The sequence below is a fragment of the Xenopus tropicalis genome, chromosome 5 (genome assembly GCF_000004195.4).
Source record: "Xenopus tropicalis strain Nigerian chromosome 5, UCB_Xtro_10.0, whole genome shotgun sequence".
NCBI lineage: Eukaryota > Metazoa > Chordata > Amphibia > Anura > Pipidae > Xenopus > Xenopus tropicalis.
Genome location: NC_030681.2, coordinates 42143090 through 42168120, shown reverse-complemented (window position 1 = coordinate 42168120; position 25031 = coordinate 42143090). Strand labels below are relative to the sequence as shown.

Genomic DNA, 25031 nt, shown 5'->3' with positions numbered 1-25031 from the left:
ACGGGCACAACCCGTGGATATAATTGGAAAAAAATAGCAGGAGGCGCGCATACCGGTATAGCGGTATGTTTAAAATTCATATCGTTTTTTTAAAAAAAAAACGGTATACCGGTTAAATCGGTATACCGCCCAGCACTACTTTATGTTAACTTTTACTATGATACAGAATTGCCTATTCTAAGCAACTTTTCTATTGGTATTTATTTATTTTTATAGTTCTGCCTATAAATGTATTGTTACTTTTAAAACTTGTTTTTTCTATTCAGGTCCTCTTCTATTCATCTATTCATATACTAGCCTCTTATTTAAACTGCTGCCTGATTGCTAAGGTTATTTGGACCCTAGCAACCAGACAGCTGCTGAAAAAAGTGAATTAACTAAAAATAATAAAAAAGAAGGCAAATTGTCTCAAAATATTACTCTCTACTTCATACTAAAAGTTAACTTAAAGGTGAACAGCCCCTTTAGAATATGTCAGTTGATAACAAGAAAAACTCTAATTTAAAGGGGAATGATGTTGGCTTGTCATCAAGCATAGCAAACATATAATTTAAAATACTTTATTACTTAAAGTGTGAACTTTTTATTACTGATCTATAAATAAATGAATCCATAATTTGTATTTCTTTAAAAAAAAATGCAGGAAAATTTTGAGTTATATTTTTGTGTTTTGTGTTAATGAACAAAAACTTGTGCATAGAATGCAAACAAAAAGTTATTAAACAACTTGCCGTTTGATGTTTTTTGGCTTGGCAGGCTTCCAAAGCAGTTTAAAGCTACTCTTTGACTTTGAACCTCTCAGAACCGACATGATACATCACAAAGGACTGGGAATCCAGGCCATTTCAAGGCAATTGCATGCTTGACACCAGCCTTTATGAACTAAACCTTGTCACTCAGTGCCTAATAAATCCAGCATTGGAAGAATGTGGCCTTCTATTCTGCATGAATGTTCTAATTCCATGCTGTCAGCTTACTGATAAAGCACAACAACAAAAAATGGTAGTTTAGTATGATGTATTTCATCATTCAGCAATAGTTTGATCATTCAAGGCATTTAAGCAAAGTGACATTAAAGAAACATGTCTCACTCGGAGAACAAAACCTTGTTTTTGGGGGTGCTAGCTGGTGCAGCTGGCCTCAGCTTGACATTGTTGTTGCTGAAACGCAACAGACCTCGTTACCTCCTGGGGTTTTCTGAGATATGGTCCTCTGCCAAAGAGACTTCTGCTGTACAGGACAACCAAGGAGCAGTTTTGATTCTTCAAGGTAGACAGCTTCAAATGCTGGACAAGTTGGGAAGCTTGTTAAAAAGTGTGGAAGAACTGAAGGAAGAAGTTAAGTTTCTAAAGGACACCCTTCCAAAGCTTGAAGAGCAGATACGAGATGAGCTCAGAGGGAAAAATGATGCACGGAAGATTAGCCCCCAGCATAAAGGCATTAAAAGAAAGAAAAGTGAGACTACTAAAGGAGCAGTGGAGTATCCTAGCTCTGAGGAGGCTGAGAGTGAAGGAGGGTAAGTCTGCAAGGGTGCAAATATCTTGTAAATGGGCTAAAAGTATTGTTTATCTAAATCCCCAAATGATTTCACAATCAATTAAGTATTTATTTCTGTCACACCATTTTCTTAAGGATTCATTAATAAGAAATATTTACCAGTATGTAACAGGGACTTTACATTCCTAGAACTGCTTGTTTTATTTTTGTTGAAATAAATTGTGTGCTTAATTACCTACAGAAAGTATGGGGCTATTGTGAATGTGTAAGCAACTCAACCTGTCTAATCTACTTAGCCTTGAACAGAGGTTATTAGTAAAGAGTTTATGTAGAATGTTAGCATTGCCATGTCAAGTACATAATCCTTTCAAATCTCTAACTACTTTGGACAGGATAAAAAATGACCTTTGAATACATGATAAAAGTATGTTGGGGGTGGGGACATATGAATTGATATGCAGTGTTATGTAGCAGCAATATTTAGATACATTTAAGAAAAAAAAGTAAGTAATTTCTACACACACATGGGGACAATGCATACACTTATATATTTTAACATTTTTATCAAGTGGTAACAATTTAAACATTTCTTTTCCACTCTGGAATGATTCCAGTGATTAGCGATTCAGAACAGTATTAAAGCTTATTGCTGCTGCTGAGCACTACCAATCCATGGAACATGATGGTGTGTATTCTGCTAAAGTGACAGATATAACTGCATCGATAAATTTGTCAATGCTATAAAACGATTCTGGATTGCCATAAATGTGGCCATATACGGGCTATATACGGCCCCTTTAGGCCAGTTAGGATGCTTATCTGCACATGTATGGTTCCCTCCGACATGCCTACCTGACCGTTATGGGGCATGTTTGATTTTCCCATCGGATCAAGGACAGCATCTGCACATTGATCCAACTGCCTGAATAGCAGCAGTTATGATTCAGTCTTTTGCCCAAGGGCTAAGCGATTTATTCAGCCTGATATTGCCCACCTCAAAGTGGATATATCATTGAAAGATCCGCTTTGGAGACCTTGCCAAATGAATCTTAAAGACAATGTAAACCTAAAAATAAAATTTGCGTAATGTAAGAAAATATTGATATAATTAATATCAAATTAAAAAAAGAACTGTGAAGATGCAAGCAAGACTTTGTGGGAATTAGAGTGACTGAAAATAATTGAAAGGGTAAGACCGATACTGCTGTCAAAAGGAAATACATTTACAAATATCTTTAAACTTATACAAAATGTGTATGACACCAAGAATTATATATTCATTTATTTAGAAACACTTGGGTTTACATTCCCTTTAACTGTAAAGAAAAAAAATTAGTGCACATCATGTATTGGGCTGATTCTTTATTCATGCTGCCATCTTGGGGACTATTGATTGCTATTTCTGTTATATTCATATTTACCTGTTTCTTCTCTTATATCCTTTTGATTCATGGTGTTGTTATGCAACATATTTGGACACCTGGTTCACACTAGTTATTGGCCTCCCTGTAGCTAATATATCATCTGTTTAACCTGTCTACCCTACTGTTGTCTTTTTTAAAATATCCTTATGTTGCTTAAAGGGTCTTTACACTCAAATATACATAGAGAGTATTGGTCATTTTAGAGTCCTAACATTTGTTTTATGACTGCTATGAAATTTTTTTTTAGAATTTCCTCTGCTAATGCAGGAGAATTCTATTGCCGTATTTTCAAGAGTAGGGTCCAGGTGATTATTATAAAAGTCTATGGAGAAAGAGTTGAACGTGTTTATCCCCACCTCATGTGCTGGAATTCACATGGGTGGCAATACACTTGAATGCCACTTGTGTGCCATAATCCAAAGCCTTTGTTAAATACATGCTTGGATACATCCATCACCCTGAACAAACATTGCTCACTGTCTCCAAAAAGCTTACACAAAAGAAAATATTTGTGCACAGGGTATTTAACACTGTTGTGTAGTACCTTTTTGTTCTAACCATAAAGTGCTGCCTATATTGTTTCAGCTAAATATATTAAACATACAGTGAATAGCATCCTCATGGTGCAGCCCTTCATTAAGCTATTAGATTTAGCCTTGCTTTTAACGTTGCTTATTCTCAGCTCTGTTGTCACCTTTGTATGGACTGTATATACAAAGCACACAGCAACGGCTAAGCAATAAGTCAGACCTGACTAACCACTCTTTATGTGACAGGTTTTTCAAGAAAAATACAAGTAATTTGTTTTACAAGCAGTACAGTACATTGATTACTTGAGCAGCTATGTCTTTTTATTTATATTTTTCTTCAAGGAGAGGAAGGTGGAAATAGAGAAGGGGATCAACCAAAGGCCTATTGTCAGATTACAGAATCTATCCATTCTGTCTGAATAAAGAAGTCATATGGCAGACGAGTAACATTACAAAAATTTGCATGCAAAAAATTCCTGTTTTCCAGCAATAATCAATGTGACAAACACTTATCTTGTACTTATCTAGTGTTGCTACACAAATCAGTTGATATGTCTGATTGGCTGCTATGAGTTGCAGGACTGGCACAGATTCTGCCCTTGTTTATAAATAAAGTCAAATCTAGCCTAGTTAGTGGCAAAACTAACTTACTGATTTTCGCCCCCTACTCTGCCCGTTCTTTTTCTTAAATTTTAAGAAATTTTAGGATCAGCATTATGCATTCAGGCAGGTTGGGTTCTCTTGCCATCTGCCAAACCCACACTGTTATATATTAGCCTATGTGTGGAGAAAAGATATAATTTCAGAGGATGTGTCTTCACTCCCTCTTTTTTTTTTTTTTTGTTTTTCTAAACTGAACAACTAGGGCATGGACTGAATGATGTTCAAAGAGCTGCATAAATGTGTTTGTGCTATATAAATAAAGAACAATACACGATAGTCCTCTGTGTTCATACTTTTTGGGTTTGTGTAAAGTTATTCAAAGTGGGTCACAGTCTCACTCAGGTTTCCACTGTAGGTTTCCATTCGGCGTGACTAATGAAGGCGGTTGTTATGTGATCCTCTTTATCTGATGCCATGTGGATACAACAGGGTCGAGGAAGAGATAAGGGGAAAAAGATCTAGAACATGAAAAGAGTGAATATTATTTTTTTCATGCAAACCTTTAAAGTGCAAGAAAATAACATTAAGCGCTTCATTTATTTTAGCAGATTGGCTGTGATGCCTGTATTGTTGTCAGGGTATTAGCAGCTTTGTAGCAGTTAGGGTGTTTTTCGGGTGTTAAAAAGAATATGAATTGTTTTAGTAACATCATTTCAGTGTGATGGGGAACTGATAAATAAAAGATGCTCGGAGTTCTGTATTGTATTCTGTATATTATTTTGAATTTATTGAAAGGGGAACACCTTTCAAAGGGTAACAAAATAAGTAATGTTTTGTTTCAGCATTATTTAGGAGGATCTCTCCTGTTTGGGATTTCAGCATTTTAGAAGCTATGGGTCTTACCCTAGCAAAAAAAATGTCTCTCTTTTTTTATCTTCTTTTCTGTAGTGGCTGGAACCTGGAACAAGCGTAATCTTAACTCATTGTAGTATATGTCATAAAAAAAAATTTAGGGGTAAAACAAGCATACTGTTAATATTTGTTCTGTTACTGTAGATTCATGTCAGACACTTAATAATTGTTAGCAATACTTCATGTTCATGTTTGTAACATAGCTAGTTTATGGTTAGACATGGAAGGCAGCACCATCTTGTGGAGGATTTGCTTCTATGCTGAGAGTGCCATAATCCACAAAAATAACCAACCCAGGACAAATCTTGAGCGCTATTGTCTATTTAACGCATAGTTTTGTCCATCACATTGCGATAATTATCTAATAGAATAATTCACATAATTCGCATAATTCACAGACATATTTTAAGCGTTAAAATTATGAAATATTGCGATAATTTGTGCTAATATTAACACCTACTAGAAGTGGGCGTTTCCATAAAAATATTGTGGTCCGTGATCGTTTGTGAAGACAAGATGGAGTTTGCAGTCTAATTTTTGTTAGATTGTGAAGAAGAGAATCAAGTATGTGGTTGCCCTAGAGTGATGCATCTTTGAGTTTTCAGAGAACCTGTCCTTTTCAGAATGGTAGTGTAGCATGCGCTAATATCACGTGCTATGAAATAACGCATAAATATATTGTGTGCTTTAAAATATCGCTTAAAAATATGTAATTGCAAGATAAATAACGACAATAAAATCGATTCTTAATTCAGTCAAGTGTCCTTTTTGTGAATCGATTGTTAATTCTCCAAATATAAGTGATAATATTTTTAAAGCATGCTAAAAATAACACTTGTTTTTTTCGACCTTTTGTGAATCAGCCCCTATGTTGTGTATATGATAAGCCACATCAGAATTTGTTGAAAAAATATGAGGATGATGGAAAAAACTAGGCAATTGCGCTCCAAATTGTACTTATCTCACTGAACTTGCGCATGTACATGTGTGTTTATGTGTTAAAGCCAGTGAAGGTAAGATTGAAGGGAAAAAAATGGTGATTATTTTAAAGGAAAAGAATGTCACAATTAATAGTAAACACGAATAGTCCTTCATAAACAGCCATATACAATTTGTAAGAATACCTATGCATCTTCAATTCGTTTAAATTCTGTTTTGATTCTTCTACAATATATTAGTATTTCCTGAGCAATTATTGTGGCAAGTTAAAGACAGTTAACTGGTACAGGTTTCTTTATTGTATATTTTGTTATAACTTGTTAGTATAATTGCAATGGGGGTTAAAAAAATCTCATATGTTGTATATGACAAATTGGCACCATATCAGAAGCTTTTGAGATAATTAGCATGTACACATGTAATATTGCACCTTTTCATATTGCAGTAGAGACACAATAGACTAGAGCTGTGCAAACAGGGGTCAACCGTTACTGGCTGGCACATTCCCATATTTGGAAAATTTGTTGGGTGTTGGTCATGTAGTCTGAAAACTTGCAGAAGTTATGTATTTATATGAATATCTCTACACACTGGAGTTTGCTGCCAAATTGGCTAGGAAACACTATTAATTGAGCTACTGGAAGGAAGTAATCAAATTCCAGTGGTTTTATGTTCCTTGCCTAGAGGATAACAAGCAGAAATGCTAAGACTTGCCTGTTCTGGGAAAAGTTTAAGAATAATCAATCTTATTACACCTGTCCAATGCAAGTAAAACATTGGTTTTAAAGACAGACTAGACTTTTGTGTTCTGCGGTGTATCATTTGATAGGGGGAGTCATAAACTACTGAGGCAGTTTAGATGTGAACCTGCAGAGTGTGATAGAAAGTGGCAGAGTGGGGTTAAAAGACAAAAGACAGAACAGAAAAGTGTACATGAAAGGCATGATTGGTAATGCACAACGTAGGACTGAAGTCAAAGCAGTGCAAAAGTAGTTAGCCGAATATACACCAAAGAGGCACATTTGAACAGACCGAAAAATTTTATCTTCTAAAACTGCACTTTTTCTAGGCACCCTCCCCCCCCCCCCCAGTGATTATATGCAGAAAAGTGCACCAACCTGGGGTGCTTCTAATTGGACACTGTGTAGAGATCATCTTCTTTCTCTTCACAATTTGTCAATGGCTCTTGACTGGTGCATGTGCAGTAGAGTGAATTTTTTTTTTAGCTTTTAGGGGGTGGGCGTGACGGTGGGGGGCGTGACGGTGGGGGGGTTGATGGGATGGGTGGGAGGGTGTGACGGTGACGGGGTGGGTGGATGGGTGGGTTTGACGGTGAGGGGGGGGTGGGTGGATGGGAGGGTGTGACGGGATGGGGGGAGGGCGTGACGGTGAAGGGGTGGGGGTGACGGTGAAGGGATGGGGGTGACGGTGATGGGGTGGGTGGGTGTGACGGTGTGGGTTGGAGGGTGGGCGTGACGGTGATGGGGTGGGTGGGTGGGCGTGACGGTGATGGGGTGGGTGGGTGGGCGTGACGGTGATGGGGTGGGTGGGTGGGCGTGACGGTGTTGGGGTGGGCGGGAGGGTGGGCGGGAGGGTGTGACGGTGACGGGGTGGGTGGGCGGGAGGGTGTGACGGGGTGGGTGGGCGGGAGGGTGTGACGGTGACGGGGTGGGTGGATGGGAGGGTGTGACGGTGACGGGGTGGGTGGATAGGAGGGTGTGACGAGGTGGGGGGGTGGGCGTGACGGTGAAGGGGTGGGGGTGATGGGGTGGGTGGGGGTGACGGTGATGGGGTGGGGGGGAGGGCGTGACGGTGATGGGGTGGGGGGGAGGGCGTGACGGTGATGGGGTGGGGGGGAGGGCGTGACGGTGATGGGGTGGGAGGGAGGGCGTGACGGTGATGGGGTGGGAGGGAGGGCGTGACGGTTAAGGGGTGATTGTGATGGTGTGGGTGCGATGGTGTGGGTGCGTGTCAGTAGATGGGTGCGTGTGTCTATGTGGGCTTGGGTGCGTGTGTCAGTGTGAGTTGGTATGTCGGTAAGTGGGCAGGTAAATCTTCTGTGCTCTTGCTGCAATTTACATTTTGGTCACTTACCTTAATGGGTTAATCCTCTTGCTGCACTTTACATTTTGGTCACTTACCTTAATGGGTTAATCCTCTTGCTGCACTTTACATTTTGGTCACTTACCTTAATGGGTTAATCCTCTTGCTGCACTTTACATTTTGGTCACTTACCTTAGTGTTAATAATAATGGTACGTACTGGACACAGAGTCGATTCGCTGCACAGGGAATTATAAATCCTCTCCAGCTCTTCCAGTTGTTCCTGTAACATTAAACCGTTAGAACCATACTGTAAGTTTGCTCACAGTTGCCAATCAGAATTGAGCATTGGTACAATTAAAATGAGGACAGGGCTATATCTATAGTGCATTGGTGCTATTCTCTCAGGAAGAAACCATTCTCACATTGCCAGACAATAAAGCTTGGTTTCATGTTGCCAGGGCTAATGACTATAGCAACCAGTTAATATTTTATATTTATGAACCACAGACAAAAGTGCTAGTAGCAACAAATCAACATTTAGCTTTGATCATTCCTCTAAGGGGCATCACCATTATTTCTTATCTACTGATTGAGATTCAGCCTCTTCAGTAGTAAGAAATAGTAAATTAGACCCTGTGCCTATAATAAGTATAAGTGCCTGTTGGAGGCAGAAAGGGAAATTTACAGTGGGGCTCATTTATCAACACTGGGCATGATTGCCCCTAGGTAGAAGGTAGAACTATACAAGCAATTCTGCCCAGTGTTGGTAATTGCCCCTCTGCCATAGGAAGCAATTAATGCAGGGCAAGGATATAAAAGACAGAGGCCAAAGTCCTGGTATTTATTCCATTACAGTCAGTGACATGATAAGGTTGGTATATAAGGGCAGGTACCTGGGGACAGAGGGGCACAATTCTGTGGAGCCTGTTAATTCTGGGAACAAAAAGAAAGTATTTTATGATGCAGCAAATGTTATCTTTTTATGGGGATTTCCAGTGGAAAAAAGGGCCCTGCATACAGTCGCTGCCCAACCCTGGCTCTGTGTCTCCCAACCAGACTTACATCCAGCCCTGCCAACCAGCGCTAAGATTAAAGGCATCTCCAAAGCCCATTTTAGGGGAAAATTCTCCAGATTCACTAAAATCAGTAAAAGAGACAACATCCCCTAGTCTGGGGGGGCGGCATCCAACTATTTATCCCCCTTTTTTAATCTAAAATTAGGGTTATTTGGCCAAAAATCTCTCAGAAGGGGTGTGCTCTTACCTCTCATCACAGTGGCAACCAACGGACTGAACCAACTGTCACACCCCTAAGTATGAAGTCAGCTCTCATCACAGAGCCAACCCATTATTATCACTCTAATTGTGTTGGGTTGAAAACCCCACATACTGTTCTTCCACTTTGGGTTATTCTTCCGCTTCTTCTTCTTATTCTTAGCGTCCCCCATTTTCTAAACGCTACTCTTCCTACAGTTTTAGGGGTGCAACACCCAAACTCCCCACACTTCTTCGCCCTATAGCGGAGCAGGTTTCTTGTGCTTTTCTAAGCGATCCGGCCTCCCGTCTTTTTGTGGTGCCGCTCTGAACACCCCAATTTTTCCATTGACTTTGACAGGGAAGATTTTCAAACTGCTGCCACAATTACAGCTTTGAAGCTACACCCCCCCAAACTTGAATAACATAATCATGGGGTCACCCCGAATGAAACAGCGACATTTGTTGGATGACCCCAAAGTGGGAGGGGCCGACAACATTGCAAATTGCACCTATTGAATTTAATGGGGAAATTGAAACTGCTGCCAATCTTACAGCTATGAGGCTACACCCAAACTTGAATCACATAGTCATGGGCTCAGCCGGAATGAAAATATGAGGATTGCTGGATGCCCAAAAGTGGGCGGAGCCGTGAACAGCCAATCAGATTTTACCTATTGATTTGGTGGACATTTAACCTGCTGCCATTCTCACAGTATTAACACCAGGGTCCCCAAACTTTTTACACTTGGTCACTAGGGGACTGCAGTTTTAGATTTGAAAACAGCCAATCAAATTTCACCTATTGATTTTTATTGGTTTGATGCCAGGGTTCCCAAACTTTGCACAGTCAGTCACTGGGTGACTACGCATTCAAGTTTTTTTTTTTTTTTGTTTTTTTTTGTTTTTTTTTAAAACATAAAGTGGGAGGGGCCAACAATAGCCAATCAAATTTTACCCATTGACTTTTACCCATTGACTTTTATGAGGAAATTGAAACTGATGCCAATCTTACAGCTTTGAGGCTACACTCCCCAAACTTGAATCACACAGTCATGGGCTCAGCCTGAATGAAAATATGATGATTGTTGAATGCCCAAAAGTGGGCGAAGCTGTGAACAGCCAATCAGATTTTACCTATTACTTGCCATTCTCACAGTAAAACATAATCAGATTTTACCTATTGACTTTCAATGGGGAAATTCAACCTGCTGCTATTCTCACAGTAATAACACCAGGGGTAAAAAAAAATGGGCAGAGCCACCAACAGCCAATCAGATTTCACCTATTGAATTTTATTGGTTAGGTGCCATGGTTCGCAAACTTTGCACAGTTTGCACAGTCAGTCACTGCGTGACTTCTTACTCAAGGTTAGAAAAAGTGGGCGGGGCTGCCAAAAGCCAATCCCATTTCTTTCATTGTTTTCAGTGGGGAAATTTTAACTGCTGCCATTCTCACATGTTTAATGTCAGGGTCCCCAAACTTTGCACAGTTTGTCACTGGGTGACTACGCATTCAAGTTTTGAAATTTTTTTTTTTTTTTAAAGAAAAGCGGGCGGAGTCACCAACAGCCAATCAGACTTTACTTATTGACTTTCAATGGGGAAATCCAACCTGCTGCCATTCTCACAGTATTAACGCCAGGGTCCCCAAACTTTTCACAGTTGGTCTCTAGGGGACTGCAGTTTTACTTTTGAACAGTGGGCGGAGCCACCAACAGCCAATCAAATTTTACCTATTGAATTTTATTGGTTTGATGCCAGAGTTCCCAAACTTTGCACAGTCAGTCACTGGGTGATTACGTATTCAAGTTTTGTTTTTTTTTTACAGTGGGCAGAGCAACCAACAGCCAATCAGATTTTACCTATTGACTTTTAATGGGGAAATTTAACCTGCTGCCATTCTCACAGTACTAACACCAGGGTCCCCAAACTTTTCACAGTTGGTCACTAGGGGGCTGCAGTGTTAGTTGGGCGGAGCCACCAACAGCCAATAAGATTTCACCTATTAAATTGTATTGGTTTGATGCCAGGGTTCCCAAACTTTGCACAACGAGTCAGGGGGTGACTACGCACTCAAGGTTAGAAAAAGTAGGCAGGGCCTCCATAAGCCAATCACATTTCTTTCGTTGTTTTCAGTGTTGAACATTTTAACTGCTGCCATTCTCACATGTTTAATGTCAGGGTCCCCAATCAGATGTCACTCGTTGACTTTCAGTGGGGAAATTTAAATTGCTGCTATTCAGACACTATTAAAACCAGGGGCCCCAAACTTTGCACAGTGGTTTTTACTATATAATTGTGGTCCAAGGTTAGAAAAAGTGGGCGGAGCTAACAACAGATCAGATTTCATTCAGTGACTTCACGTTGTTCAACCCAACACGAAGTTTGTTCTCAAACTTCCCTTTCTAGTCTATAGTTGTAATCTTTCCAGGCCTCTAGAAATGTTCATTATAAATTATATTTATATTTCATGTATGTGTGTATAGTGAGTATAAGTAGTTAAATTTAACCTGCAGTCTGAGTGAACCCAAATATAAGTAATTTAACCTTGCTGCTGACCATTAAGGTAAGCAATTTGGAAATTAAAGTGAATTATTAAGAGTAAGATTTATCAAATTGTTAAACAGTTTTTACAAATATTAACAATGCATCCTTTTTGCTCATAAGAGTCCATTATACTTTTGAGTTTAACAGTTTATTTTGCATTTTAGGTACATAACAGCTCACACTGACACTGAGCTAGAATCAGATGAGGAACGAGGGCTGAAACATCTGAATGCAGAAAATGCTAAGGTTACAGAAGAGAAAGCAGAGCTACTTTCTGTTCTTTACCAGGCAGATACTGGGCACTGTGGTTCCGAACCAGATAAACAAGACACATTTCGAATGATGCTTGATAATAAAGAAAAGGTTGTTTTTTGTTTTTTTTTCATAACAGTTACTTTTTAATAAATGTCTAAAGTTTTGCCCATAATGAAATGATACCTATATGATTCGCTTCGGTATTCGCCCAAAGCTTTCACAAAGGATTTGGGTTTTGGCCGAATCCCAAAATAGTGGATTCAGTGAATCCCTAACATGAACCTTTCCATGATTCTCCTGTGGGAGCCCTGCATCCTAAATGTTCCTTTAACACTACACTTCCTTATTATGACTATAACAAAAACCTTTTCAAAAATCTTTATTTTTCTGTTGCTTTGCAAAAGTTGAGTGAACATTATTAACAATTGAAAAATAAAATGTGAACTAAAGGTACAGATAGGATAAAGTTGTGACTATTATATAACTTACATTTTTTACATGGGACTCATTTTGTAACACTGGAAAATTCATCTCAATGCAGATACCCATAATAACCAATCATCAATTAGCTTTAATCAGTCTGCTATGGGTAGAATAATGAAAAAAATTTGGTTTCTATTGGTAACTGTACTGAGGTAGATTTCACCCAGCATAAATAAATGAACCAGATTAATGCAGCTGTGTAAATAAAATGTAATGAATTCTTTTTCTTTTTAGTATGGAAACAAAGTGGAATTTCTGTGGAGACTGGCACGGGCATATGGAGATATGTTTGATATGACATCCGATGTTGAAGAAAAAAAAAACTATGCAGCTAATGGTAAGAGTTGTATTAGAAACAATCAAGACCAGAGTATGAACAAGCTACACATAAAGCACAAATTAAAGCACTGAATCTTACAAACAGTAAAACTTTGCCCAACAATATATGGATTTATTTTACACGTGTACTCCATTACAGAATATAATTGAGCCCAGTATACAGACAGTATATGATATTTTTATTGGATTTGGACTAATGAAGGATTAACAAATAATATAGGTAAAAGATAGCACCAAGCTAATGCTTCTGCAATACATGCAATGATTTTTTTTTTTTTTTTTTAAAGAAAAATTTATTAGGCAAATTGGCAAAAATACAATCTGTTTATCATTGCTTCATTATACATTATAAGATACAGTATAGCACTGAGTACATAAGTAGCACTATATAAATAAAAACATACATACATCTGCTGTACATTCCTTCTCAATGGTTTCTTGGGAAGAGTGGGCGTGTCGCATGCTGCACAAAAAAAAATGTATAGCTCATGCACTTTTTTACCACTCCCTATTTAAACCACGCCCACTAAAGGTTACAGCCTCTCTTATATTACAACATTAAGTTTGCTGTGTGCATATTTCCCCAGTATAGGTAAATTTCTCTCAATTTCCCACCTGGCCCTTATATGGTAACATCCTCATCCTCATATTGTACCTGGGCTGAAAATGTTAGAAATGATATATCATATCTTCCCTAATTCCTACAAAATGCAGCAAGTGGAGACTTCTTACCCCAAAGTCATTGGGGGAAGGGGGTGTCTGTTTACCCGGATAGGGCACCAGGGTTTTAAAGCAGGCCTGTTCCTGGAAACAGGACTAATGGTAGGGCTGGATTTCAATGGTATGTGCACCTAGGCTAGCAATCACATACCCAGCCTGCCACCCCCTCCCTAGGTGTATACGTGCGTGAGAGAAAGTACTGATAGGGGCTGTGCCCACCCCATAAGTCATTCTACAGAAGAAAACAGGAGCTGCACTGGGACAGGAGATTGAAATCTTGAACAATCCCCCTGTTGCAGTTCCCTATTATTGCAGAAAGCAGGCAGCACTTTGTGGCCTTCCCACAAACCCAGACCTGGCTAAGGTGAACCTTCTTCTATTTATACTTGGATAATTGCAATAAAATTAGGCAAATGCTATGGTGCTGCTCACTATATCCAAGAATATGTATATAGAAATCCATGAAGTAATGTGCTGTGGAGTCCATGGAGTGTGTTCATGGCTGTTTCCTGAAGGTGAGAACCTTGCCAGTGAGCTGACAGTTAAAAAATTTGTCTCGAAAAGTACGGCCCCTATTTGACCCGCTCCAATGCCAAAGTGGTATGGAGTGGTTGTGTGTGGGGGGGGGGGGGGTGGCAGCAGCCCCAGAAATGCCCCTGAGTGTATTCTGTATTTACATGGTATGCATGCATGCATCTGTTTTCTGTCAGTTTTTAGTCTGTATTTCTTTCTCAACAATTACATTATTATTTTTTTATGTTGTAGGTAAAAGTATTGCTGGTAAAGCCATTCAGTTAGAAGACTGTAGTGCAGAGAGCCATAGGTGGTAAGTGTACCAGTGAAATACATCAGTGTATTCATTGTTTTTGTTCAGAATACACTGCAATAATACAGTTGGCTCTATGAACACCAATGGGTAAATTTTGTCAAAAATCAAGTGTGTGGTTTTTCTACCTTAAATAGCTGGTGCTCAAGGGGAAAAAAAAACATTTGTGCAGAAGTTGGCTTGAGAGGAAACTTTCACTGAAATCGCCATACCACCGGCGATTTACATTTTCGCCAGTGGGATGGCATTTCGGGTAGATTATTCGCCCGTAAACAGGGTGATTTGTCGCGGGCGACTAATCTCCCCGTGTGCCAGAGTCCTAAAATTACGTGGGGTGATTTTTTTCAGCCTAAAGTGCAACCTGAAGCAAGGTTCTTACTTTGACTCATAGCAGAAACAGGCCTGTATGGCGGTGGGCGCTTGGGTTGAGTTTTACAGGAATATAAAGAAATTGCAATAATCGATCTTGTTTATTCCCTCTTACTGTGGAATGTCAGGATATACATGAGTGGTAGGTTGGAAGTCAGTAATGCAAAAATAAATCTCCTGAGTTTCTATACATGTCTTTTAAACATGCTGGTACAAAAGCCTCCAGTAAACTGTATGTTTGTTTTAATCTGTTTCTTTATGACATATTTATGCATTGCTGCATTGTTAAACAAAGTGTGTGGGAAAACATATAATTATTAGCAAATAAATGCTAAGCATGATCAAAGGGACCTTTTAAGGTTTAGGTAAATAAGCTTTTTATATATAAGCTTTTTTATCATTCTTTTTCTTCTTAATATAGAAAAATATTCTACATATTATTAGTCAGGTTTTTAATGTAAAGGTAGGAAATACATACTTGTTGTAACCATGCAAAAAGTGCATAATCACAGAGCAATTTTTGGTGACCCAGTGCTGCGGAGATGGACTTGAGATGGTAAATGAGACACTTGAGACACATAAGACATTGCACTATACAGAATAAAAGTTTCCCGTTTTGTATTTTTATCCACCTTTCATTTCCAGGGTGCTTGCAGTATTGTTTCATTGAATTGTCATACCTAGTCTGTCAATACAATACAAGATTGAATTATACAGAGCAAAAGTTTCACTTTCTGTATTTTTATTAAGTTTACTTTTCCATGGTATTTATAGTGTTAGTTCATTGAAATGTCAGCTCTTTGGAGCGGGCCCGCTTTACTGCTTATATTGGTCATTGGTTGTTTTGTATGTTTAATGTATACCATGTACCCATTTGTTATACAACATTGCGGAATATGTTGGCATTTTATAAATACATGTTGATAATACAGGTATGGGACCTGTTATCCAGAATACTTAGGACCTGGGGTTTTCCAAATAAGGGATCTTTCTGTAATTTGGATCTCCATGACATAGGTCTACTAAAAATCATTTAAACAAGCATTTAACCCAATAGGACTATTTTGCCTCCAACAAGGTTTAATTATATCTTAGTTGGGAACAAGCACAAAGTACTGTTTTTTTGTATTATTACAGAGAAAAAGTAAATCATTTTTAAAAATTAGAATTATTTCCTTGAATGGAGTTTATAGGAGACAACCTTCCTGTAATTCTGAACTTTCTGGATAAAGGGTTTCCAGAAGACAAATTAATTACTGCCTTCAAACCTTCTATTAAGGTTGTATACCATAATATCCATGTTGTGGGGAGGGGAAAAGCTTTTGATATATAAATTATTGTCAAAACAAAGTGGTGAGAGACATTCAGCCAGTAGAGGGCAGTGTTACACTTGTACAGTTAAAAAAATTATATTTTGTTTGGAATCTGAAAATCAATAATTCAGTGCTTACCACCAGAAAACAAGCACAAAATCGGTATATTTATTATGTTGCAAAGGAGTCTTTATATTAGTAGATATAATACTAATATAATTACATATAATATAGAAAAAAAAGAAATCATATTTTAATGTACATAACACAAACTACCCTCAGTGTGGAAAAGTGGACACATGGTGCAAATGAGAAACCCTGACTTTCTAGATTTACGTTTTTTTGTCCCAATGACCAGACTTCATGTGTTTCTGCATATTATGCTGTAAACTATTTATTCTATAAAATGAAAGAAAGAAGTGTATGTGTGTGTTAGGGGGGTTGTTTTAGCAAAAATACTTGATTTTTCATAGTTAGAGGGATGCATGATAACCTGGTTCTCTCACTGACCATTTTCCACCCCACCTTTAGGCTGCCAAAGTAATTTAAACACTTCCTCACATTGTACCATGTTGAAGCAATGGATTCTGGGATGTGAAAGTCTGCTTTGCCGAGAATTTGACACCACACATCATGGAAAACAGAGTCCCAGAATCCATGGCTTGAATATAAAGCAGGGTGATTAAAAAGCCAGTTATAGCTCTTATTGGCACCTCCAGGAACTTTTTTTATGTTTGTGCTGCTCTCCAAAACTTTTTTACATTTGAATATGGCTCACAGGTATAAAAGGTTGGGGATCCCTGGTCTAGAGGACCCCAATCAGAAGCTAAAACCTGCCGGTGTATGGCCACCTTAAGGCTTGGGTGGTCCGTGGCAGACTTTCATGGTTTCCTCTCAATTCTAGCAATAGTATGTTTGTATGTATGTAACAAAGGTGTATACAAATTATCTGAATTATTTAAAAAAAAAAATATATACACACCCGTATGTGTGTGTATTTATTTTTGGCAGATGAGATAATGTTTATGCACCTTTGTTACATAAGTGAGTAAGCTTATGTCAAAAGGGGATATTTTTTCCTTTCAATTTCCACAGTTGTCTTCAGTGAAATAGAAAGTTTTGTCCATTGTTGTATTATATATAACTACTTTCAAGCATGACAGGGTATAGAAATTCACTCAGTTTGACTGCTGTGCCAGGCAAATGGCCTAGAATAATGTTGTATGGGTCAACAAGGAAGTAAAGGTAAATTGAAACATGCACAAATAGCTCTTCCAAGTGAATGGTAAAACATAATATCGCATTGTATGTATCAATGTGCTAAATGACAAGCTGCGCAACAAAAAGCTGTAAGCTCTTGTCCCCTTAGTCTGATGAAAAGATAACTTTCTGTAAGTTAATTTAGATAGATACTTGTTCCATTGCGTGCTTTGGTCAGCTTTTGCAAGGTCACATGTCAGTTTTCTGTTAGAGGGTGTAGCACTTACGTTTATTTCTTCTCATGCATGGTTTTACCCGTTAAACAAGTAAAGGCCCAGAACTGTAAGTTCACTCCCTGCAAACCCTAATAGATCTTGAAGTAGGTACAGGAGAGGATTAAAGCAGTTTAGTTTAGTTTAGTTTAGTATAGGACATATGTACCTAGGAAGCAATACAGCAGCCCTATGCCAAAACAAACCTAGTTAGTGTTGGGTTATTAACCTACTCTTTAATTCCTTAATATACTTACACACCATTGTTTGTCTGGTGCTACCAAACTTTAGCATACTTAACCACAAACCTCTCAGAACTCTGTAACTAAGAGTACTTTGCTTATGCCATCCTGCAAGTCTACCAGTCTTATACTATTCACCTTAGGCATGCCAACATTTTGTCAGGCCTTTCAGATTTCTCCCATAAAAAAAATTAGGCCTGTCTCAAAAAACACGGGGTAGTTGGATTGTCTACACCACCTGCTGTTACTGGGCTGCCTTTTCCTGATATAAAGCTGGCCATGCACACACCAATGTAATTGTATGAAACCTAGTTCCGTACTGTTTTCATACCTTGAGTGTGCTCCAAATTATCTTCCCGATAATTTTTGTACCATGGCAATTGGTTGTTTAGTCTGACAGGTAAGAAAATTTTGGTTGGGTAATGATAAAACCGGCGCACGTATTGTGTATCTGTTGATAACCTTGCCGGACCTACAATGCATTTCCAGGAAGTCACTTTCATTGTTGGCTTTATCCTACAATTTCAGTCTGAATTTTAGTTTCAGATTGTTGCATTTAAACATAAGATTGTTATACGAACGTTCCTGAGAAGAAGACTAAAATCTGGACATGTATGGCAACATGGGCAGGAAGGACTGAGTGGCACTGAGCACAACTATTCAGAAGAGTGAAGAGAGCATTTAGCTTATTATTAGCACAACATGTTGATATTTAAGGATGTTTAAAATTGTATATATCAATGGAAACAGCGTATTGCTTAGATTGTTACAAATGTCCTTTATAATTTTAAATCCAGTAGAAACAGGAATAGAGATGCTCATATAGGGGTTAAACAGCTGTGTATGTAGAATGCTTCCTCCAATATACATAATATGGCAACTGTCACCCATATCTATACCTTCATATAGTGCTCCTTGTATAGGCAGGCATGCAGATATCTTCAGAAAGGGAGGGAACCAAGTGCAATCAATAACAAGTCTGAACAGTTACAAAGGTTAAGTGCCACATACTATGGGGGGCATTTACTAACATTTGTAGTATTATTATTTTTTTTTTTTCATGATTCATGTTTTTTTTGTGCTGAAACTTTTTTGTGATTTATTATGCTTAAAAAAATGACAAAAAACACTAATTTGTAAGTTTGTTTTCATTTGTAAGTCCATGAAGATTTGTGAAAAAACATAGAAACCTTGAAAAACGTGTAGTTTCTGTGTTCTTTTCCTTCTGCATTTTAATTTGTCTGTGCTTTATTAACTTGGATCTATTAATAAATGACTAGAAATTTGTGGTTTTAGTGAAAGGAATTATTTGTGGTTTCAAAAAAACCATGAAAATTAGAAAGTTGATATATGGGCCTCCCCGAGACACTAGAGGAAGGAGGTCCCTGACCCATAAAGCTTACAATTTAAATGTAAATTCAGATTTGCAGAGAAGGAATGCTCTGTGCACACAGTAAACTATACTCTTATGCTTCACTGCAGATTTAACGAAAAATACATGAAAGATAAACTTTACAAAGAAACACTTTGTTTTCTTGGAAAACCACTGCTGTGCTGTGTTTGCATTAATGGGATGCATGCCTAGTATTTCAGCAGAGGCTGCAGTGCATTTGACAAGCGCTTATTGGTGACGGGTTTCTAAGTGTGGCTCTTGCTACACACATCTCTCTAACACTGTATTGGAAACCTCTTGTTATTGCCACTGCCTCGCTGCCGTGTATTAGAACAGGGATCAGTGGCGTAGCGTGGGCTTTCGTCGCCTGGGGCCGACCGGAAATTTGCCGCCCCTCTATTTAGTTATACTTAAAAAAAATAGACAAAATAAAAAAAGCAGCATTAAATTTTTTTTTTTTTTTTGATTGAATTTGAAATGCGGTGCGCATGTCATAATTGTCAAAAGTGGATTCAGCTGTGCGTCCATGGCTGCCCATGGTGGCAGGGCCGCCATCAGAAATCACGGGGCCCCTCCCATCAGTACAGGACACACAGACATAAAAAGTATTAGGGTCACCCTACCACAGTGCCCCCTAACGCTATTCTGGCCACGGTCCCCCCATACAACTGCCCCATAGACAGTACCCCCATACACAGTGCCCCCCACACACATTGCCTCCAATTGCCCATAGAAAGTGCCCCAATTTCCCCATAGACAGTGCCTCCAATTGCCCCATACACAGTGTCCCCATAGACAGCCCCCTCCACACAGTGCCCCCAATTGCCCTTAGATAGTGCCCCCAATAGGAAGTGCCCCCATACACAGTGCCCCAATTTCCCCATACACAGTTCCCCCATAGACAGTACCCCCCAAAGACCTTGCCCCCCACAGAAAGTGCCCCCATACACAGTGCCCCAATTGCCCCATACACAGTTCCCCCAATAGAAAGTGCCCCCATATACAGTGCCCCCATAAACAGTGCCCCCAATTGCCACATACAAAGTGCCCCCAATAGGAAGTGCCCCATACACAGTGCCCCAATTGCCCCATACACAGTGTCCCCATAGACAATACCCCCCAAAGACCTTGCCCCCCAATAGAAAGTGCCCTCATACACAGAGCCCCAATTGCCCCATACACAGTGCCCCCAATAGGAAGTGCCCCCATACACAATACCCCACAAAGACCTGGCCCCCCCCATGGAAAGTGCCCCAATTTCCCCATAGACAGTAGCCCCCACACAGTGCCCCCAATTTCCCCCATAGTACATACCCCCAACAGACCATCGGCGGCGGCTCCTTCTCTCTTACAGGCAACAGGCGCTTCTATAAGGTTGCGCCTCGTCGCTGACGTGTGACGTCATACGCACGGGCGCAACCTTATAAAAGCGCCTGTCGCCTGTAAGAGAGAAGGAGCCGCTGCCGCTCCTTCTGATACGCCGCCCGGGGCCATGGCCCCCTCGCTACGCCACTGACCGGGATCCCCAACCATCTTTACCTGTGAGCCACATTCAAATGTAAAAAAAAGTTGGGAAGCAACACAAGCATAAAAAAATTCCTGGGGGTGCAAAAAATCATCTATTAGGTAACCCCTATATAGACTGGCAGCCTACAGGAGGTTTTGCTTGTCATTACACTGGATTTTTACGCATCCCAAACTTGCTTCCAAGCCAGAAATTCAAAAATAAGCAGCTGCTTTGAGGCCACTGGGAGCAACATCCAAGGGGCTGGTGAGCAACATATTGCTCCTGAGCCATTGGTTAGGGATAACTGTATTAGAAGCATCTTTAATCAATAACAAAAGAAAGTCTGATTAGCACTGAATACAGTGGTTGGTGGGAAGTTTCATAAACTTATAGGGTAGTGATCCCCAACCACGAGCATCATGTAGCTTGCCACCCCCCTCTGATGTTGCTCCCAGTGGCCTCATAGTAGGTGCCCATTTTTAAATTTCTGGCTTGGAGACAAGTTTTGGAAGCACAGAGACAGTTTTGCTCCAAGCAGAGCCTCTTGCAGCCGTCCACATGGGGCTACCAAATAGCCAATCACAGTCTTTAATTGGCATCCTCAAAGAACTTTTTTAATGTTTCTGTGGCTCAACAATGCTTTTTTACATCTGAGTGTGGGTCACAAGTAAAAAAAAGTTGGGGATCCCTGTTTTAAAGGCCTACTTAGAATATAATGGGCAGAGAGGAAATTTGGGATTAAAAACTTTTTAAGATTACTTAGGACTCTTTATCAAGCACATCATTGTAAAGGACAAACAATAAAATAAAAAATTACACTTATCCAACTTTTTGAATAAAAATTTAATCCTGATTTTTTAGGAAGGGTTTTCACAATTTATTTAATAAATGTATGTATGTAAATGTGGGATAATGCAATAACATTCATATGTTTTTTCTTGCAGTATTCCAGCTAGAATTGCAGGGTGTAGAGTTTTCTTTTCAGTGCTCTTTGTTTGATTTTGCCCAAGTTTGACTTGATTTGGTCAGTTTCCTAAGCAAACCTGCATTGTACAGAACGAGTACAAAAACTTAGCAAACAATAAGGTTGGAAAAGCCACACATTATCTTTTGAACTTTTTTCCTAAACCAAGGTACCCACAGCCATTTAGCATACAAAATATAGACAATAGCAATTGAAATGAGATGCTCATATAGGGGTAAACAGCTGTGTATGTAGAATGCTTCCTCCAATGTACATAATTTGGCAATTGTCACCCATATTTAGACCTTCATAAGGTGCTACTATATGTTTTTTTGTGCTAAAACTCTATTTTTGTGTAAAAAAAAAAAAAAAAAAAAAACATTTTTTTGGGATAAAAGGGCAATATTTACTGATATATATATTCCAGTTTGGTGAGATTCTTTAATCGGCCTCTTAACAAGTATTCATTCTGGGGGTATAGTTTTCCTTTAACTTGTGTCCCTAAGGTTCATAAGGATAGTCTGTTTTGGTTAAAATGACCATTGCATTTATGTAGCAAGAATACATGACAATCCCTTCAGACCACACATTGTAATTATCTTAAACCCCATGGACTTATCCAGTTTTAACTAGTCCTATTTTATCTCCTTGTCACGCAAAGAGAAACAAACCCTACAAGATGCCGGATAATCCTGTGCGCTTTTCATTGTTTTCTTTTCTAGTAGCAATCCGTTTAGTTATGGTATGTTGAGTTTATATGATTAGCTCTTGCAGAATAAAAAAAATCAAAAGGAAACTACTTCATCTTCAAGACAAGTTTGACAGTGAAATATCCACCACACTTTTGTCCCAGCTTAAATCTTTACAAGAACACTGCACATTAATACATCTTGATGTGATATAGACTAATAACTTTCTTTGGATACAGAAATCGCAGATTGCTCAGAAAAAAAAAAGTTTCTTTACATTTTTAGGAAAAAACTTCATTTGGACATATTTTTCTTAACTTTTTCCGCCCTAAGAAAATTGCTTTACATGGAATGTTCTCTAAGTTTTATTCCGTTTCAAAGATACATAAATCTGATGAGTTACTTAAGTGTCCTATAAGTACACATTGGTTTTATTATTGCAAATGTTCTTTACAACCAGAAAGCACATAAAGATGGAAAGTTTCATTTAAAAATCAGACTTGGAGGAAATTTAGAAAAAGGTAAAAAATTGAGCTTGCCAGATGGACATTTTGACACTTTCTGTTGACTTGTATGGGATTGTTATGGGCATATTTATCAGGCTGACAATGGAATTATAAAGTATGTGAATTGGTTTGAGGGGATAGTACTTCTATAGTATAATAATATGATTTATTTATTATTTTACACTTTAAATGTAAAAGTAAATTGAAATTATTTGTTTATACTCTATGATCTAAGCCACAGGTGTCAAACACAAGGCCCGCGGGCCAAATCCGGCCCGCCAGGCCTTGCAATGTGGCCCGCACCGATCTCGCCGGCCGTACTTGCTATCTATTACGCATGCGCATAGAATCTATGCGCATGCGTATTAGATAGCAAGTACGGCCGGCTATGGCATAGTAGAATCATCTATGGCATAGCCGGCCGTACTTGCTATCTATTACGCATGCGCATAGAATCTATGCGCATGCGTATTAGATAGCAAGTACGGCCGGCCATAGTAGAATCATTCTATTGCATAGCCGGCCGTACTTTCTATCTATTACGCATGCGCATAGATTCTATGCGCATGCGTAATAGATAGCAAGTACGGCCGGCGAGATCACAAGCCACAAGTCACGCGAGATTCAGGAGGCGAGTGCTAAAGAGCGTGTGCTAAAAAATACACAGGAGAGCGTATGGTCGTATGCTAAAAAATACACAGGAGAGCGTATGGCCGTATGCTAAAAAATACACAGGAGAGCGTGTGCTAAAAAGTACACAGGAGAGGGTGTGCTAAAAAGTACACAGGAGAGGGTGTGCTAAAAAATACACAGGAGAGCGTGTGCTAAAAAATACACAGGAGAGAGTGTGCTAAAAAATACACAGGAGAGCGTGTGCTAAAAAGTACACAGGAGAGCGTGTGCTAAAAAGTACACAGGAGAGCGTGTGCTAAAAAATACAAAGGAGAGCGTGTGCTAAAAAATACAAAGGAGAGCGTGTGCTAAAAAATACAAAGGAGAGCGTGTGCTAAAAAATACAAAGGAGAGCGTGTGCTAAAAAATACACAGCAGAAGCTGCCAGTTCCTGGCATAAAGTGCAGGCATAAAAATCAGAATCTGCTATCTGTACCCAGCCAGGCATTTATTGACTCCATCTGCCAAATCAAGCTATCCCTGTGCAGTTTTCAACTTTTTCCTTCTAACGCAGATTTCCAATAAACTACATCTTTTACTGCCAATATTGATCCCAAAATGTCCAGGAAAAGAAAAGTTGACGGTGAAGGCAGACAATTTAAGTGAGTTGGTTAACAGCACTGTTAAGGAAAAGATTGTTCCACTCATTTTAAATTCACATTTCTGGTTAACGTTGTCAGTTTATGACTGTTCAGTAAACCATTCGGCCCACGATTTAGGCTGGATTTTAGATTTTGGCCCCTTCTCTGATTGAGTTCGACACCCCTGATCTAAGCACTGATATTGGGTAGTATTGCTTCTCATTTGCCATGTTTATCTATCAAAACTTGCCTTGCTTTAAGGAACACCAGGGGTCATTTATAAGTCACAAATACAGTTGTGGTTGTGCAGTTTTAGGCACAGTAGATAAGCAAATTGATGCCATTCTTTAAAAGTGCTCGTGTCTAAAGCTGTTTTTTTTTTTTTTTTACACTTGGCACTGATATTTCCATCCTGCCTCTGTGAAATGCAGGCTGGTAATGACAGCACCAAACACAAAAATATTCAATTGCATCAGGCAAATCAAAGAAAAGAAAGAAAAAAATATTATGATCTGCACCCAAAATTGCACCTTGCACACTGCAGTTGCACTCATAACTGAGCCATATCATATTCAACCCATAGTTTTATATTCCTTCTCTAAGCTAAGTAAGCATACCTTTATGTTTTATCTGTAATATGTCTGTCCCTTTCCCTTAATGGTTTTTACATTTTTCAATATACCCCCAATGATTCCCTCTATGTAAAGCAAGTGTAATTTTATATGCAATTTGGACTGGTTTTACCCAGAAAGCAGCATGTTTCCCCACAATTTAAGCATAATAGTGGATGTGGCAGGAACTGACACAGGTGCAGCTGATGCATCAAAACATATCTAATTGCGCTTGCATTTTGATAAGGATTGGATGCAGTTGTGCAGCAAATTGTTTAAGTAAGAATTAAGTCATTTACAGCATATGATTGATACATGATTGCTTAGTGTTTCCAAA

At 39.0% G+C, this 25031-nt stretch overlaps 1 protein-coding gene across 1 annotated transcript in view; it reads left to right on the top strand.

Annotated features, from left to right (window-relative positions):
• rmdn2 (regulator of microtubule dynamics 2) overlaps positions 1 to 25031 on the top strand; it is a 61670-nt gene that overhangs the window by 5371 nt on the left and 31268 nt on the right. Inside the window, exons 2-5 of the mRNA NM_001078999.1 lie at positions 757 to 1516; positions 11917 to 12115; positions 12725 to 12827; positions 14315 to 14375. Of these exons, the coding sequence (NP_001072467.1) occupies positions 1083 to 1516; positions 11917 to 12115; positions 12725 to 12827; positions 14315 to 14375 (797 nt within the window). The 5' untranslated portion in view covers positions 757 to 1082. The remainder of the gene's footprint in view (positions 1 to 756; positions 1517 to 11916; positions 12116 to 12724; positions 12828 to 14314; positions 14376 to 25031) is intronic.